This window comes from Haemaphysalis longicornis, unplaced genomic scaffold (genome assembly GCF_048455015.1).
Source record: "Haemaphysalis longicornis isolate Haplotype H1 unplaced genomic scaffold, Haemaphysalis longicornis Haplotype H1 scaffold_7, whole genome shotgun sequence".
NCBI classification, from domain to species: Eukaryota; Metazoa; Arthropoda; class Arachnida; order Ixodida; family Ixodidae; genus Haemaphysalis; species Haemaphysalis longicornis.
In genome coordinates this window covers 11,299,326-11,317,575 of record NW_027526422.1, presented here as the reverse complement: position 1 = coordinate 11,317,575, position 18,250 = coordinate 11,299,326, and the positions used below count along the sequence as shown (strand labels likewise).

The 18,250-nt window shown below is 49.2% G+C and overlaps 1 protein-coding gene across 3 annotated transcripts in view; it reads left to right on the top strand.

The window, feature by feature from the left end:
• Window positions 1-2,668: 2,668 nt before the first annotated feature.
• The window catches only part of Mtt (mangetout), a 109,075-nt gene continuing 93,493 nt past the window's right edge, over window positions 2,669-18,250 (top strand). For all 3 annotated transcript variants that reach the window (XM_077675979.1, XM_077675981.1, XM_077675980.1), the window contains exons 1-2: window positions 2,669-3,154; window positions 16,787-16,944. In XM_077675979.1, coding sequence (XP_077532105.1) covers window positions 2,803-3,154; window positions 16,787-16,944 — 510 coding nt within the window. In that variant the 5' untranslated portion in view covers window positions 2,669-2,802. The remainder of the gene's footprint in view (window positions 3,155-16,786; window positions 16,945-18,250) is intronic.

Sequence of the window (18,250 nt, the reverse complement as noted above, 5' to 3'; positions counted from 1 at the left end):
CTTGGTACTGGCGTCATTTTCGTGAGGGATGTGATGTCAGTGAAATCTTGGTGTGTCCTAGGAGAAAACACTTTCGTGTTAGAAATTAAATGCAGAAAACGAAGAACCCTAAGTATAACGTGCTGTTTAGTACTAAAGGTTGCTTCCCCGCAAGAAGACCCTGTGTGCTGGGGTGCACCCTTTGCAGGCCGTTTGCTTTATTGTACCGGCGTCACTTCCGTGGCGGATATCACGTCACTGAAATCTTCGTGTATCCAGGCATACAACACTTTCGGGTTAATAAATAAATAAATAAACAAATAAATAAATAAATAAATAAATAAATAAATAAATAAATAAAACGCTACTTCTACGTCTACTGCTCAGTGAGGCGAGAAATGAGGCAGCGGATGACAGATGCCATCCCATTTTTGATGAACGGGCATCACTGTGGCACTGAGTGGGCAGGAACAATGCTGCACCTCTCTGTACTGTCTACCCACTCTCCGCTGCCTCTCATGACGACCAAAACGATCGTGGTCATAATGATGCTCCTGGCACTAGTCGGGGGGGCCACGATGGTGACAATGATTGAGATGAAGGTTCTGTGCAAATACCTACGGGCGTGCGCACTAGAGGACGTATCTTTTCGCTGCGAGCGAGGCATACATTTTAATCTGTGGTAAACGTTTCAGAGGATCCCTAGGCATTTTCGCGAAAGCGTTTCTTTCGGACAGGATCTTCGACGAATGTTACGCCGATGTCGACGCTAATCATAGAATCCCGACATCGACCTGACTGCAGCTACTTGTTGCAGAATCATTATCCATGCTGCCTGCGACGCCGCCTACACAGGAGTTAAAAGAGAGCTGAGACTGGCGAGAATGCGCCCGTTTTGCAGATTGCGAAAGATTTATATCGCTAACACAAACAAGCACGAGTGAGGGGTAACACTCGCTCGTCCCACACTTGGTCGTCCTTGTTCGTTTTACTGTTATAAATATTTTGCAATGTCCTACCGACAGGCCCAAGCCAATACTTCTGTAGATGCTTCGTCGGTGGTGAGGAGGTGAGAATGCGGATGAGAGCGCGTCTTCTTTCTAGACATTACATCGGTGGCCACGTGTTGTGTTTTGTTTCTTGGATCGCGATATGGAATGCGTCACAGCCCGTAGGAATAGAGCGCGCACCGAGTGTAGCTCATGAAGGAGTTGATCTTTTGGGGGGAGGAAAACTGCACGCACTCGCTGCAGTGAACGCCTGCAGTTGTGGGCTTCAGTTGAGCGTGGCGTCGGCTGTCGCACGGTGAACAGCCTCGTTTGTGTCAAGGTTGCTATGCTTTGTTGTGTCTTGCATTAACGTTGAACGTTCTCACGCTGCTTCTGCAACTTTCGGGCTCCGTTCATGAAATCGAACAACGACCTTGAAACGACCTTAGGCATACAAAGGCTGAACTATGCTGGGCGTGCAGTCAGCTGAGTGAGTGACAGACAGCACGCCGCCGGCGCGGGAGAGGGAAGAAAGGCCCAATCTCCACGCAAATCAGTGTATTTCACTAAGAAAATCCCGAGCCATCTCCACTAACGCGAGACCTGGAGAGGGGCGAAGCATGCCGCGTATAAGTGTATTCAAAGATTGTATCTCTCTTGCCACACAGCGCGCGCTGATTGGACGCCGCAGAAGCGCTAGTGGGAGGAGCAATCGCGCGATTCCTGAGGCGGTGGCGCCCTCTCTTGCGTTGAACCGGATATAAGCTATTAGAACAGAGACAGACTGGCCGTAAGCTGGCTTCGTGTCACACGCCACAGCATGCTAAGAAGTATACTTTACAGGAGAAAACCCAGCGTTTGAAACCAATTTCGAGACGGAATTTAACAAATTTCTGTTATCAATGCAATTAAACCATGATTATGCCTGTATTCTAAATAGTTTAAATCATGTTAGTATATTTTGAATCGGTTTAACTTTTATACACTTGTTTTTTCACCATCATTTGACAGCTTCATTTACCGTGGCGTCAGGAGACGCCGACAATCCGAGCCCCTAAGGTGTTCCACCTCTAAAACAGAATGACATGCCACCGTGCTGCAGTGGGCTTAAATAAGCTGCTGATGTGGATGACGACGATGACGATGATGTTTATTTGCCACCATCTGTTAACAGGAGCAGCCTAATGACCCTACACCTCTTACGCTAACGTGTGGAGAAGGCCATGACGACGATGATGATGATGATGTGGAGGGAAGGATGACTAGGGGATGCCTTCACACTCAGACAGGCAAATACATGCTTGGCACCAGCAGTAAATTATGTTCTCGGAGTAAAAGGTGTATGGGGGAAAGGGGGGGGTGGAGGAAGTGTGAATGGAGAAGGGCACAGTGAACTCAGCAACCAGAGGCACATACTCTCGTGGAACTTCTGACAGCTCGGGTCGTGTACTTGAAGCTGAACAAATACTTTGTCGTATATAATGTTTCGCTAGAACGTGAGGTTTGGTATGCTTTTTTAAGGTTTGCAGTGATCCAGACCATTCTGTTGTGAATGGGGAGGAACGTTCCAGTTGACATCGAGCGCGATAGTACAACACGGTACCAGCGCGCGAAGTAGTATATCCACTACGGCGAGCGTCGGCGCTACAGTGACGCATCATAGCGGCGTTGATGTGGCGCGTTAAACGGCGGTGGTGCCTGCGGCGGCGACATCGGCTCCAGCACGGGGGCGTGGATCGTCGCACGGCCGCGCGGTGGCGGCGGCGGCGGCGTTAGCGCGGCGTCGGCAGAGTGCGGCCGCCGAGCCGCGCTGCGCCAGTGCGGGCAGCGGCGCATGGCGCGGGTCGTGCTGCTGGCGCCGGTGCTGGTGCTGGTGGTTGGCGGGCCGCCGGCGAGCGCGGCAAGCGGGGTGCCGGGCGTGCCGGACTGGCCCGTGAAGCGCGCCGCGGCCGTGGAGGGCGACGTGGTGCTGGGCGGCCTGATGATGGTGCACGAGCGCGAGGACAATCTCACGTGCGGGCCCATCATGCCACAGGGGGGCATCCAGGCGCTCGAGTGCATGCTCTTCACGCTCGACTGGGTGAACCGGCAGCCGGACCTGCTGCCGTTCTCGCTGGGCGCCTACGTGCTGGACGACTGCGACAAGGACACCTACGGCCTCGAGCAGGCCGTCGACTTCATCAAGGGTGAGCAGCGCACGCCGCCGGCCCCACGTCGTCGCCTGCCGCCGAGGAGAGAGACCGCGCTCTCGCTTGGGCTAGGTTTGCCTTCGTGGCATCTGAGCCGAGGCCGCACGAAGGCGCACCTCGTCCGGGCGAGCGCCGGCCGCCTTCGCCATCGATCCGGCTCTCCCCGTTCGCGCGCCGCCCAGGACAGCATGCCGCATCCCCCTCCTCCCGCCTGCGCATTCTCCCGCATTGCCGGTGCTGCTGGCCATGGCCTCCCATTACGCCGCACCGTTTCGCGCTGCAATCTCGCCGTTTCGCTCAGGACAGCATGTAACGGATCACCGGACACATGCCACGCGAACAGGCCCTCCCCGCGCGCGGCTCGGGGACGGGGCTGGGCATGCGCGCCGCCCTGCGGTCCGCTTGGCTTGCAACAGGTGCCCACCCGCGAGCTGCGGCAACAGTTTGCGCTGGCCGCTAACGCTCGTGCGCGAGACGCGTCGCCCGTCATGCGCCACGGAGAACGCACCTAGCGCTCGCAACTGGGTTGCGGAGGCTGCGAAGATCCCTCTCCACCCACCGAGGCTCCTTTTTCGGCTCTTCAGGCATGCGGGGCTGTGTTTGTGCTTCTACACGAAACGGGCATTATTTTTACCCTGGAAGGGACAGTGGAATGCGCCGCTTACGCGGACGACGTTGTAGTAATCGAAGAAAGGACTGCAGTTTACGATTCATTCTATTGTTTCACAACGTCAAAGCTATGCTGTGGGTCTACATCCACTGTCAACACCCCAAGCACGCAGTTTACCAGTGAAAACGAAACAAGCTAAGGACACGTGAAATGATCACACTTAAACGGACCTGAGGAGCTGAGCCGGAGTAAGCTTTTACCAATATAGGATGGATCAGATTTTCAGACTTATGGAAATCCTAGAATCGCGCGCTAATTGTGACGTGGAATTTAGAAAAACACAGAGATTACAAATTATAATCCATAATTCTTTGCTCGTAAAGATTATTGCCCCTTTTCTTTCAGAAGCATCACAATGTTATTACTTCCTCTGGCGGTAGCGAATAAATGCCACGAAATGGTAGGCAAGCCATGGTAAAGGCTGTGCCAAAGCCGGGCCCCATACCATCGCATCTCAGTCCTGATTAGCTTGGAATGGGCCTATCGCAAGCACTGATGTCACTTCATAGCGTCCGTAAATCTGGGCTATAAAACAATTGGTCATTCATCCTAATCTACATTTGCGAACTTAAGTTTCTGGACAATTAGTGGGTTAGCTGAAGAACGTCCACTCCTTGCGTATTTGTCAATGGTGTTCAGAGAAGGGAACGAAATTACTTTTGCCGTTAGAGACTCTCACCTGCACAGCCTTGCAGAATGCGTGTTCAAAGCACCGCCTTTTCTCCCGAATAATTCACCCTTTTGCGTAAAACACAAAAACGATGAAATTGCACAGAACATTTCTTCCCTGCTACATTAGTTGCGGTATATGAGGGATGGGATTGGTGCATAAATACAGCGCAGAGAAAGTATGATTGATTGATTGTGGGGTTCAGCGCGCGACGCAACGCAGGCGATGAGGCGCGCCGTAGTGGAGGGCTCCGGAGTAATTTTGACCTTCTGGGGATCTTTAAAGTGCACCGAAATCTCGTGCACACGGTCGTTTTTGCTTTTCACCTCTATCATGAAAGCGGCCGCCGCGGCCTAGAATCGAACCCGCGTCCTCGTGCTCAGCAGCGCAACGCTTTAGCCATTGAGCAACCGCAGCACGTAGTAAGAAAAATTACCTCGGAGACCTTAGATAAAGGAGGAATGAACTTGCGATTCTTAACTTATCCGCCAATTCCTCGCGTCGACGAAGACGAGAATGAAAATTATATTGTTTTAATTAGCACAAGTTTGTTCTTACAGCGGAGCTGTTATAGGCTAGCCCCCGTTTTTATCCGTCCGTATACCGAGAAAAGCCGCTCTCCTCCTCTGCTCGGCACGCCCTCTCCGTTCGACCACCTGTTCGCCTCAGGCGATTCGTACTTGGATATAAGGTGGCGTATATTGCCCCTGAAAGTTTGTCTTGTGGGCAGGGCATTTGTATTTAAAAGTGAAGCTCCCTTTAAAGAGAGCGATGTAAGGTTGGTCATGTAAGCTGGCTTTCCCCCATTTTGGGTTCCACAGTGAAGCCTACCGATAATCCCGCTGAACGCTTTCCCGGCCCGACGGCGCGGTTTGCGGTCAAACAAGAACTCACAAACAGCTTCGATGGTCGTCCAGTTTCACAGAGTAGAAAGACACTGGTCCTTTTTTGTACAGGCATTGCGAAACACTGGCAACTTTTATTGTAAACAGTGACGTTGCAAATCTTACCATACGCCTATATCGTCCGTCTACTTTGCACAAACGTCTCGTGCAAATGGGCAATTTTGCGCGTCTCCTACGCAAAGAATACAACCGTGAAACGGAATTTTTAGCTAATCGGCAAAATGCCTTAGAAAGCTTATTTCCAACCTCATTATCTGTGCAAGGATTTTATAAATAAGAGGATTGAAGACATAAATAAAAAATAAGAGAAATGACCACCTAGCGTTTAGCGTATTTGTCAATCCCTTCGAATAGACAAAGACGAATGCGAAGATGGCATTGTTTTGATTATAGCTATTTTCATATGCGTAGTCACAATGCCAAAGACTGATCACTTTTATTGTATACACCAAACCCTGCAAAGCTTACTTTGCGTCCTTTTGTCTTTCTACGTTGAAAAAAACATCTCGTGCAAAGGGTCAATTCTGTGTTTCGCCTACTCAAGCAATACAAGCGTCGAATCCAAGAACCGAGCACGAAATTTAGAGCTCACCAGCACAATGCATTACACAGCTACCTTGTTACCTTAGATTCTGCTCTGGGCAGATATCGTATAAATGGCCTGGCATGCATGCCTTAAGGGCTTCTTTTATAGCTGCGAGTGTTGCTTCATTTATTAAATTATGAGTGGTGGTTGACGATGACATGAATGCGGTCCGGCTGATATTAGCAGAAAAACGAAATTAGCACCGCTTCACCCTGTGAACGTGCATGACCAGTGGAGCTGTGTGGAGATTTTCGATTGCTCATAAACCCCATCTAAAACAGCATCATTGGGCCGGGGAAGCGTTCGGCAAGTTTCTGCGTAAGCTTCACTGCGCAACGTGCAATGTAGAAAAGCCAGCTTACAAAAACCAAGCTTTCCATAATTTTTTAAAAGTCGGATTCACTTTTAAACTGGAGTGCATAGCTGAGAAGACGTACTCAGGGCTAATATACGTCATCTTATATGAAATTATGGAGCACCGGAGGCGAATTGGGGTCCGAAGGGGGCGGGTGTGCCGAATTGAGAAGAGGAGCGGTTTTTAGCGTAATACGGACGCAGAAAAAGGTGAAGCTGCCTATAACAGCTCCGCTGAAAAAGCATGACCCCAGAGTAGCGGGCACTCATAAAGAACCAACCAAGGTTTGATAAAATGGCTGACCTACGAGTAGCTTTATTCTGTCCGCAATTTCACCCCCTGAATAAAACAATCAATACTTTATTCACTCACTCAGTTTGGATATATGCATCAACCAGTGACTCCAATAAAATTTCCTATGCGCATTGTGGCAGTCTCAATTAGAAACAGTTTTTACGATATCCGAAAACGCAGGCTTAGAATCCGAATGAGTCACAAGAAGCCAGAATTTACATTTTTAAAACAATAAACTACGTTATTTTAAGTCTCAGCTTGGTACCGTCATCACGCCTATCGTTTGAACAACAGCGAATGTCAAAAACAGCACGATTTCCCTTCGCCTATGCGCAAACGGCACAAATGTGCGTTCATTACTAGTTCCGGCTGCATTATGCACAATTACTGCCGACTAGAGCTAATCGACTGCAGCTTGAAATAGCCAAGAAACCATCAACATGGATTGTATGCTCTTTGACGTCACAAAATGTCGTCGTAAAAAAATCTGCATTTGGACTCAACCGTACTGGGGTTTTGAAAAACGCGCCTCTTCAGCTATTGTGTTCAGAATCGATCGATCTGGCAAAAAAAACTACCAAAGTTCTCAACATGGCTAACGCAGCGAATAGGGAAAGTTGGTCTGAATTGGCCTCGTAAAACAGCGCAAACAACCACGTACGGAGAAAAGGAAAGACGCGCAGCGCTTGTGTTTCTTTTGGCCTGAATCGCGTTATCGCGCCCTGACGCTGCAAGATTACTGCGCTCCATCGCCCGCAAAATCACGCTTTCTCTTTGGAATACGCGGGAGTTTTCGAACTCTCATTTGTACTCGCTCGATCCCGGCCTTCAGCGCCACTTATACATTAACATGCCACGCTCGGATGTCACCCTACTGTGGATAGGAGTCGCTTTCACCAAATCTTTCTTTTTTACAATCACCATGGCTGACAGCCCTGCTTGTGACGTGTGTCAACTCTTTTGTCACTGGGCCCGGTTTGCAACGCACAGGAAGAACCTGTCAATTGCACTCCGGAAGCTCGACAACCAGTAGTTAACTGCGCATACTGTTTTATGCCACAAGAGTTGCCCATCGCAGTCCCAAGAGGCCGAAAAAGCATTACAGTTAAACCTGGATATAACGAAGTTGACAAAAATTCTCAATTTTTCGTTACATCCAGGTTTTGGTTACATGCAGGTTTCGAGTTAAAGCTCGCGTGAATGAAGCAGAAATGAAACCAGAATGACAAAATGAAATGGCGACAAAACGAAAGTGAAATTCACATCAGTGGTGGCGAACTCACCTTTCAGGGATTTATTTCACAGCAGAAACTGCGTGATTTGCTCTGGCTGCATTCCAATAGCTGTCACTACAAGGCCCTCCGAAGAAGCACTTAGGTGTCACTTTTGCCTTTTGAGACTTTTTGGTGCCCTAATGCGTTTCAAGGACCGAACTTGCGCTTAAAGGGCGCCTTTCAATGAATTTGGTGAACTTTAGGTTCTCTTCTGCACTCAAAAATGGTGAGATGGTGCTAGCGGGGATACTGCACCGGGTGGAGACGTTCTTCTTTCTCGCCGGCGGAGACGACATTTAAAATTGCGAGCTGGCCTTGAAAGCCAAACATCTTGTTTTCTGGCCGCACAATTCATCATCGACGAAGGGACACCATAGATAGCAGTGGAGACGCCCGACTACACGCCTAACGGCGGTCCTGTCGTTTGCGGTGCGGGCGAATGTATTTAAATTAGTGCATTTCTCCAGCCGTTGTTTCAGAAAAAAAGTGCAAAAACAATGATTAATCAGAGTATCTTCAGACGATTTTTTAAAAAAAGTGCAGAAAACAATTACTATTTAGCTTAGCGGGTTTGTTGAATCAAGGTTAATCGTCGCAAGGCCTTCGTCCCAAACACATGGGCTTCAATGGGGCTAGCAATGGGGGGGGGGGGGGGGTGATGGAGGCGAAAAGCAAAAACGCCCGTGTGTACGAGATTTCGGCGCACGATAAAGATCCCCAGGTGGTCAAAATTAATCCGGAGCCCTCCACTACGGCGCGCCTCATCACCTGCGTTGCGTCGGCGCGTTAAACCCTACAATCAATAAAATAAAAAAAAAAACTTCGTTAGATCCAGGTTTAACTGTACTTCATTTTTTAAACAACAGGCTTGTCTGAACGATTGTAGGGACACCGTGTACCATCTTTCATTCGTCATTTGGCTACTTTACCTGTTATGTTCTGGGCTGTATTATCGACCATGGTTTTGTTTTTGTAGTTACCTTTGCTATATCTTTTCTCGCTACTCGGACTCCACTCCTCCGTATTCTACATACTGTTTCTTTTTCTTAAAGCCCCCCCCCCCCCTTCCCACTTTCCACGCATAGGGTAGCCAACCGGACCCATACCTGGTTAACCTCCCTGCCTTTCATGTTCTGCTTTATGTCTCCTTCCTTCTTTCCTCAGTTCGTGTGTGTTTGCGCTGTTTTACTATAGATGGAAAGTTCGCATTCTGTAGGCTATTGGCGAAATAGACTCCTTGAGTACTATTCTAACTTTCCAGCAATGCCTGTTTTCTGAATTGTTGTCAAACTCGTTTTACAAAGCTACCTTAATACAAGCTACAAGATGCTTTCGCAACTTGCTGTTAAACTTTATTGGTGGGAGCATTACTGCTGCATGCCTTTATTATCGGAGGTTCGCGGCTTGGGCTTCAGTGTACGGACCAGCAGCGTTTAAGTAGTTTTATGCTCGGTGAAAATTCGGGGTAATGACAGTTTTGAGAGATTTCTGTCAATGACGGGCTCGAAAGTCAGCAGCGGTACTCTGTATACATATGACGCAAGCTGTACGTACGCGACTACAAGAAAACAAAAAAGAAAACGAGATAACTCTCCTCATGTCAGGGAAGAGGCGGACGAAAAAGAGGTTAGAACATTCCTTATAGATTACCCACACAGCAAAACCTTTCTAACATTTGTTCTTTCCCTACTTTAGCAGTATTTCAGCCACTAAGTAGGACGCATATCAGCCCCAAAATTATATTTCACCACAATTGCAACAGACAATGACGAGTCGACGTTCATTTTTTCCCGAACCACCCTTCTAATGCTGTCATTATTGCGCAGATTGTACGGTTAAACATGGATTAACGAACCTCTATGCAACGAATTTCTGGATTTAACGAAGCTTTTCAATCCCCTATTGCCAGCCCCATTAAAGCCCATGTGTTTGCGATCTCTATGTAACGAAGGCATGGGAACGGTTAACCGTGATGTAACGAATTCGCTTCGCTGATGAGTCATTGGTATTTGCCCTTTTTCTGAGAAATCGGCTGGAGAAAAGCAATAGTTTAGCTAATTTCGCCCGCACCGCAAACTACCGTGCGTTTCCACGTGTGAGCGCGGTTTCGGTTAGGTGCTAGGCCTGCTTGTCGGCGTGTAGTCGCACGTGTACACTGCTATCTATGGTGGTGGTTCGTCGGTGATGAGTTCTGCTGCCAGAAAACAATAAGTTTTGTCTTTTGAAGACAAGCTCGCTATTTTAAATGCCGTCTCTATTGGCGTGAAAAATAACGACGCCACCCGGTACAGAATCCCAGCAAACACGCTCTCACTGATATTGAGTGCGGAAAGGGGCATAAAGTTCATCAAGTCCACAAAAAGGCGCCCTTTCAACATACGTTGCTCCTTGAAACCCGTTAACTCACCAAAAAGGGTCAAAAGACAACAGTGATACTTGAAGGAGACATGAAGACAAAACACAAGTTTGGTTCATTCAAAAGATTGGCTCGTTAGAATCTTACTGACTCTACTTTAAACGTAAACTTCGTTCAAATAAGCTATATAATTAGGAAAAAATTGAATGTCCATGCGACCCACTAGCTCATTTCCCAAAACAGAACCTATGATTTCATACCAGCCTGCTCTGCGATTGGTGGAGGCCGGCTAAAGCAAACGCAAATTAGGCAGGGCTTATAAGCTTGCCGAACGAGCTATTTCCGCCTAAATGCAATGCATGTCTATTTTACAGCACTAAGAATGGTGCGGAAACCAACAAAAGTTACGAAAATACACGTAAACATAGAAGTACCGATGCGCACTGCTGTTGGTACTGGGCTCACTATGCTTGTTTTTGGCTGCACAGCCGTTCGACGCTTCGGAGTTGTCTTATACGACGCCAGCCGATTGGTGTAAGCGACGTTCTCTTACGTGTTCTGTTTGTCAAGCATACCTCATGTTTCACGAAGCGATTACTTTCTACCGTAACAAAAACAAGCCAGGTGTAAATACGGTCAAAAACAAAGCAACGTCGGAGTGCTGAGTATGCTAGCGCCACCTGGGAGGTTTAACGGCAAGCATGGCTGCAGAGCCTGGGGCAGTGGAATTTTGTTTGTATACGCGTCGTTATGACTTCATTGTCATCATCATCATCATCATCATCATCACCAGCCTATCTACGCCCACTGCAGGGCAAAGGCCTCTCCCATTATTCTCCAATTACCTCTGTCCTGTGCCAACTGTGTCCAATTTATCCCCGCAAACTTCTTGATCTCATCTGCCCATCTAACTAAGAATGTAACGCCTTTGTAGACTTCATTGTAGACGCTACCAAAACACACGATTTGGCGTAGTGACTAAGCTCGTAGTGACGAAGCTCGTCCAAAAGCATCGGGCGAAAATCACGTTGTTTCCAGCGTGAAATAAATCTTCGAAAGGTGAGTTCACCTGCACTGATGCCTACCATTTTGGTTTCGTTTTTGCTTCGCTCACGCGAGCTTGAACTGGAAACGCCATGTGATGAAAAATTGGGAATTTTCGTCAACTTCATTATACTCATGTTTAACTTAATTCTTACAAGGATTGGAAAGGTCGTTAGCTTTACTTTCACGCTTTTTATTTGAAGTCATTACGCAAGCAAATTTAGACGTTAATTAGGTGACGTTCGAGCAACTGAAGGGTTGCTCTGCATGGGGCGACGAGTTTTCAAGAAATTTGTATATTTTTATGAAAATTACACGTAAAGAGAGGTCGTGCGTACGCTTGCAATAAAACAAGCACAAACACGCACGCTTCTTTATTTCTCTCCATTGATCCCCGCTTTATGACAAGAACATTGTTTCTGTTCCTCACTTAAAAGCCAGTTTCGCACTTTTGCTCGCTGAAGAAGAGGCCCGTTGCGTTCAAAAAGACCAGGAAGACAAAACACAACTTTGATCAATTTGAAAGAACCAGTCTTTGGTAACTCACTCATCTCCATCCTAACAAGAAATACGGTTTTAACTTCAAAATAAAAACCCAAGAAATGCTACAGTTAGACCTGGACGTAACGAACCTCTATGGAACGAATTCCTGGATTTAACGAAGTTTTTTTCGATTCCCCATTGCCAGTCCCATTGAAGCCCACGTGTTCGGGACCTTTATGCAACGAAGGCGTTGCGGCGGTTAACCATGATGTAACGCATTCGCTACGCTGATGAGTCACTGTTTTTCGCACTTTTTCTGAAAAATAAGCTCGAGAAATTCACCCATCTAAGTACTTTCACCACCACCGCAAACCTCATTATTGGTTAGGTGCTAAGCCTGCCTGTCGGTCCATTGACGCGCGTCTCCACTGCTATCTGTGATGTCGGTTTGTCGGTGATAAGTTCTGTTGCCAGAAAGTGAAAAGTTCCAGACAAGCTCACATTTTAATTGCCGTCTCCGCCGGTGCGAAGACCGGTATCCCAGCAAGCACAATTTAGCGTGTGGTAAACAGCATCAAACTCACGAAAAGGCGCCCTTTCATCACAAGTTTGGCCCTTGAAAGGCGTTAAGGCAGCGAAAAGTGTCAAGAGGCGAAATAAATACTTAGCTTACGTTGGTGAACACGGGGGGGGGGGGGGGGGGGGGGGGTAAGTGCCTTTTGCTACCTCGGAGTGCCGAGTAGTGACGAAGCTCGTGGGAGAGCAGCTGGCGCAAATGACGCAGTTTGCACTGTGAAATAAATCCTTGAAGGGTGGGCTCACCTGCACTTATGTCTAGCATTTTGGTTTCATTCATGCTTCATTCACGCGAGCCTTAACTCGAACCTGCATGTAACGGAAACCTGCATGCAACGAAAAAAAAAAATGAAAATTTTGGTAAACTTCGTTATATCCACGTTTAACTGTACAACACTTTAAATTTCGCGCCACAGTTACGTAATATGGGCAGGAGCGACGTATTATGGGCCAGCACTGAAAACGTAGCAATCAGTGTGCGAACGTGACGTTGGCATTCAAACGGCACGATCAAACAGAACTAGAGGACCCACTACAATCGTCCAGTCCCTCATCTCTGTGGTGGCTTAGGACGGCGGCAGCCAATCGCACAAGCAGGATTCTCTGACGTCACAGAGAACTCGCCGGAAAGTGTCGAGGGAGGCGCCACCATTTGATACCTTTTCTGTAGTATCTCTATTATTTGTTTTAAGCTTGCGATGGAATTGGTATCATTGTTAACATGACAAAGCAGTTTTTTTAGTGAGCCAAACATAAGTTGTATCTTGATGGCCCCTTTAACGTGCGCCGAAATCTCGAGAAACGGGCGTTTTCGCTTTTCGCGAACATATGAAAAGCAGCAACAGCTCCCAAAAACGTGAAACGCTTCAAATAGCTGCGAGTTGAATTAAATTTACGGTCGCGGGTTCGATTCCCGGCCGCGGCGGCCGCTTTTCTGATGGAGGCGAAAAGCAAAAACGCCCGTGCGTACGAGATTTCGGCGCACAATAAAGATCCCCAGGTGGTCAAAATTAATCCGGAGCCCTCCACTACGGCGCGCCTCATCGCCTGCGTTGCGTGGGCGCGTTAAACCCCACAATCAATCAATCAATCAAGCAATGAAATAAATTTACGATATCCTCTAAAAAGTATACTTTCGAGCACTGTAATTATAATTTCAGCGCAGAATGTATTGCATGCCTTCTAAAGATGAATATACAGTCGTTCTGAAAAATATATCGTGATATTTTCACCATCATTATCTTGCACCGGACGAAAACTGACTGTACTTACATTCGGTTTCATTGGGTATTCGATTCGGCGATGAAGTTTAGTATGAATTCAGAACGCGTGCAATCCCTGTATCATTAAGCGAACGGTATACGTCGCAAATAGATTGGTTATGAGGTTTAGCGCGCCGGCGCTACACAGACGATGAGACGCGCCGTAGTGGAGGCCTCCGGAATAATTTTGACCACCTGGGAATCTTTAACACGTGCGTCTACATCTCGAACACACGGGCGTTTTTCGCTTTTCGCCTGCGTCAGAAAACGGCCGCCGCGGTTGGGAATTAAACTCGCGTCCCTGGTCTAAGCAGCCCAACGCCTTAGCCACTGAGGCACCGCGACGGCCGTACACCGCGAATAGGTCAACAAAAACGGCACAAGATGGCCTAAGTATTTTCATCATGCCAAATATCGTCTGAGCCTCTGGAAGCCAAAAGGCGACGGCTGTTCCACCGAAACAATCTAACACTTCTCGCTGAGCCATCTCACAGAAAACAAAACCTACTTACCGACCGGATCGATAAGCAGAGCCTAATAAAACCAACACGCCAACTCGCTTTGTCGCAACAGTCGCTAATTCGGGGCGTCACACGCCCTGAACGCACACAGACGATCTCGTGGCATCGTGCACAGGGACGTCCGCTAAGCCTTCCAGCGTCGTTACAACAGCGACGCTGTTCTCGGAACCGCTGAAGACCAACGATATACGCATACGTTGCCAAGGTTTATAGAGTGCTGCGCAATGCCAGCAACCCGAGTTATGAGTTGCGGCATATTACGAAACGGCCGGCATGAGAAGGTGTATATAGACTAGGCAGTCGGCGGTGGCTTCAGAGAGTGAGCGCGCAGCCAAAGCGAAGGGAGTTGACGTCTATGCAGTTGTTCACCGCTTTTTTCAGGTATTCACCATCGACAGACGGCGTCGTAACTTGGGGTAGCACAAAAAGATTGCCGTAGCAAAAGCAACTAAATTCCCCGAGATGCTGGCTGGGAGCACCCCTTTAACTAAATAGTCTCCGTCCCAGTATTCACGCCGTTCAAGCCATTTACATGTTCAGGGGCCACTCAGTAGTCCCAACCTAGCTACGAGTGTCGCAAGAGCGGCGCTAATAACTACGTCCACATCGGTGCCGACTGCATAGATCTAATACAGGCGATTTCGCAATGTTGCGTTCGCAATGCATGCGCATTGTTTCTGGGATTTCGAAACAACCTCCTGGGCTGCAAGCCCAATTAAGCCGACCAGGGCTTGGAAAAGACAACGCCGGATTATCAAAATAACCGCCGCATTCTCAACGTCACGCGCATGTCTGAAACGGATCCTAGCAGAATCAAAAACCGGCTGCATTTGTCTAATTGCGAGCGCGAGGAATAGGGTCCGGAGGAGTTTTCGTTCTCAAGCGGTCCCCTGACCTGTTTTCAGTGGGCCGTACATCGATAGCTCGCTGGCCCCTCTGGTCGTAATCGTCGTTCCTGCACTTAATATCATTAACGGGAACTTGCTAAGGCGATTACTGCCCTCCCGAAGCGCGTAAGTGAGGTTCGCGTGCGATTATTGCGATAGCGGGGCTACGCTCGCCTAAGCACTTTCTAGCTACTTCCACGCGTGTTGGAAAATCGTTACTGCCCCCCTCTCTACCCTCCGCGACCCTTTGACCACACGCTTTTATATTTATGGCTCTAAGAGAACCGAGTTAAGTACCCCCTCCCCCTACCCCAACTCTCAATGTCCTTCCTTTTCTCTTTAAAACTCGATTTTTTATTTTCCCAGAGTTCTGCCGTACACCCATTTTGTGCGAGTTAGAAAAGCTGTTCGTTTCTTTCCCGGCGCTGTAAGCAACCGGAGACCACAAAACTTTCCCGCTGATCTCTTTTCCTCGATTCTAATCTTTCCTAGGCGCAACGATTACACCGATCTTGGCGGGCACCGTGTCGCCGTGTCTGGCAGAAAAATAGAGGTGACCTAATACTGCGTGAATCTGCCGTTAAGTTTAGTTTTATTTTTCCACCCCGCAGCTTTTTTCTCTCTAGCGCTGAAAATACTTTCTTTCACGCTCTGAAGGCGGCGAGCGCACACTATACCGGAGAGGCTGCTTCCGGAGCCCTGCCAGTAATTAATTTTTTTCGGGGCTCTCGATACTATGAGCTTAGGTACAGCGCCAAGAGTGTTGCCGTGGCAGAAAAAAAGAAATAATGTTGAAGAACTTCACCTTGCGGTGTGGTCCGGTGACGAGACTTTTGCCTAAGCTTCAGGGAGTGGATGAAGGGATTCAAAAAGGATGTGCGAGATGACGGAGAGTAAGGGGAGGCGTGCAGACAGTGTGGTGAGCAACAAATCAAACGCCGACACGCCAAAATGAGCGCACCAATCCCAGGATCTCGAGGCAAAAGAAAGGTCAGTGTGCGGTCATTTTTAATAACGAAGCACCGGCGTTCGTCATCTCTATGAAGGAATAATATTTGCGTTCTCAGGTTCTCACTTTAACATCCACGCTTACAGCATGAACGAAGGCGTTTTTGCAAATCTTTAAGGATTTACCCCTCAGCCGATCGCAAGAAATATTTATCTACAAGGCACTTGCCAACAGGGCCACTACACCTCATATCCTTCATAAATGGCATACACTTTCTGACCGGAAGAAGGGCATTGGCACAGCTGCCCCCTGGACATGTACCTTTTGTCACACTGTGTGTGAAGCAAACATGGACCATCTTGTTCTGCGCTGCTCCTCTTTTGATATTCATAGACTGAACCATGATGTTTTTCAAAATTCAGATATAGAAGCATTACATAGGGACATTCTCGAACATCCTCAACACCTGGTGACCGTAGCCCAGTTCGGCGTTGCCAGTGGCCTGGCGAGCGTGGTTTAGTGGGCGTCTACCTCCCTCCCTATTCCCCCTTTTCCCCCTCCAGCGACCTTCGGTCCTCCCCTTCCTAATAATAGAATTTATCATCATTTCGAACACGTGGTAGATTCTCCGTGCATGCGGCGTCGCGTTCAAACTCTGCACCACACGGCCAACCACCCACACCCCTGCGTTCTCCCCCTGGGCGCGCTTTCCTGCGCGGCACCCGCGTCTGCATTGTGCCGCCGCGTGCATGGCCGTTACTCGGTGCAGCCGGCCGAGTGGGGCGGTGTCCGCGCAGGCTCCATGGGCAAGATCGACGACGGCACCTACCGCTGCCCGGACGGATCGAGCCCGGAGCGCATCAAGCAGCGGGTCATCTCGGGCGTGCTGGGCGCTGCCTCCTCCGTCACCTCCATCCAAGTGGCCAACCTCTTACGACTCTTCAAGATACCCCAGGTGCGTACAGTCGCCCTCCGTCGCACGTCTCCGCTACTCCTTCTGGCGCTGACAGACGCGTTCTTTTCGGGTCAACTCTCGCCACCGCTCCATCACTTTCCTAGCCGCCAGCGTGTGCGACGAAGCGGTGGAGGAAGACGCGGAAGGGAAGAGAATCGCCCGCGCGCTTCGCGGCCCAGAAGGCTGGAGCGCTGCCTTTGTTCTGACTTGCAGAAAGCCCCGTCTCTCCCTAGGCTCTTGTACCGAAAGAAAGGCACTCGTTCGTCTTAATCTGCATACGCAAGAAAGCCAGCTCCCTTTCTGACGCATCGCGCGACGACCTTTGGAGACATCGTGGTGTCACGACGCGGCGGTAAGAAAGGAAGGCAGAGAAGTCGACGGGCCTCAGCTGGCTCGCCGCGGTTTCTCCACCCGATCCCGCAAACAAACGCCTCGCAGTACACAGGCGGACGCACACTCGGCATTAATCTGCGCCGCCTTATTTACGGGCGTCCTGACCCGCGAAAATTGGTCGTTCCCCGCAAGCACGCTATTTTCTCGTCACCGAGCGCTGCCACTGAACGAGAGTGGATATCGCCGAGGGGCACGCGTGCTGGTTTTTTTCCCCCTGCCGTATATATAGCGTGAGCTTCGCGTGCTGACTGGGCTAGACAAACGCGACCCTATATGTCATGCGGAGAGGTTATAACGACGCACAACAGCGATTTAGCACGCACCTAAATGCCGAAATTGTCGCCAGGTTTTGTGCGGAGAAGTGCACGATAACCAATTTCGCCTATACCCCAAGTGAAGGTGTACGGTGCAGCATCAAATGAGCTTGGCGTGAGCGCATTAAAACAAGTTGCGTCTTTTTTCGTTAAACGGCGCCGTATAATAGGCTCCGGAACGATCGCCGGGTGGCGCTGCACTCTCCCCGGAGGGGGAGTACGCCGGGCCGGCGGCCTATTCGGCACGTGCTTTTTTCGCTGCGCGCGTGCTGCATTTCTCGCGCTAGGAAGAGGGCTGGGCAAAATTTTCTTTCGACTTATGAAAGCATACACATTAGCACGTGTCCAGCAAGTTCGGTTTACACGTAGAGTAGCTACTGGGTCCATTTTTGCCGGTGCTTGTATTGTCGTCTGCTACGCGCCAGTCGAACGGCCGAGCGCCCCCGCTCCTCCGCGTCTGGCAAGTGCACGCGCAGCTCGCGCTGTCTCCCGCACCGCCTGAGGCATCCAGCCTCCTACTCCCGAATGCGAACAAAAGGCGACCGCCGGCTGCGCGAGCCACTTAAGCCAGCACGTATGTACAAAGAGCGGCGGGAACA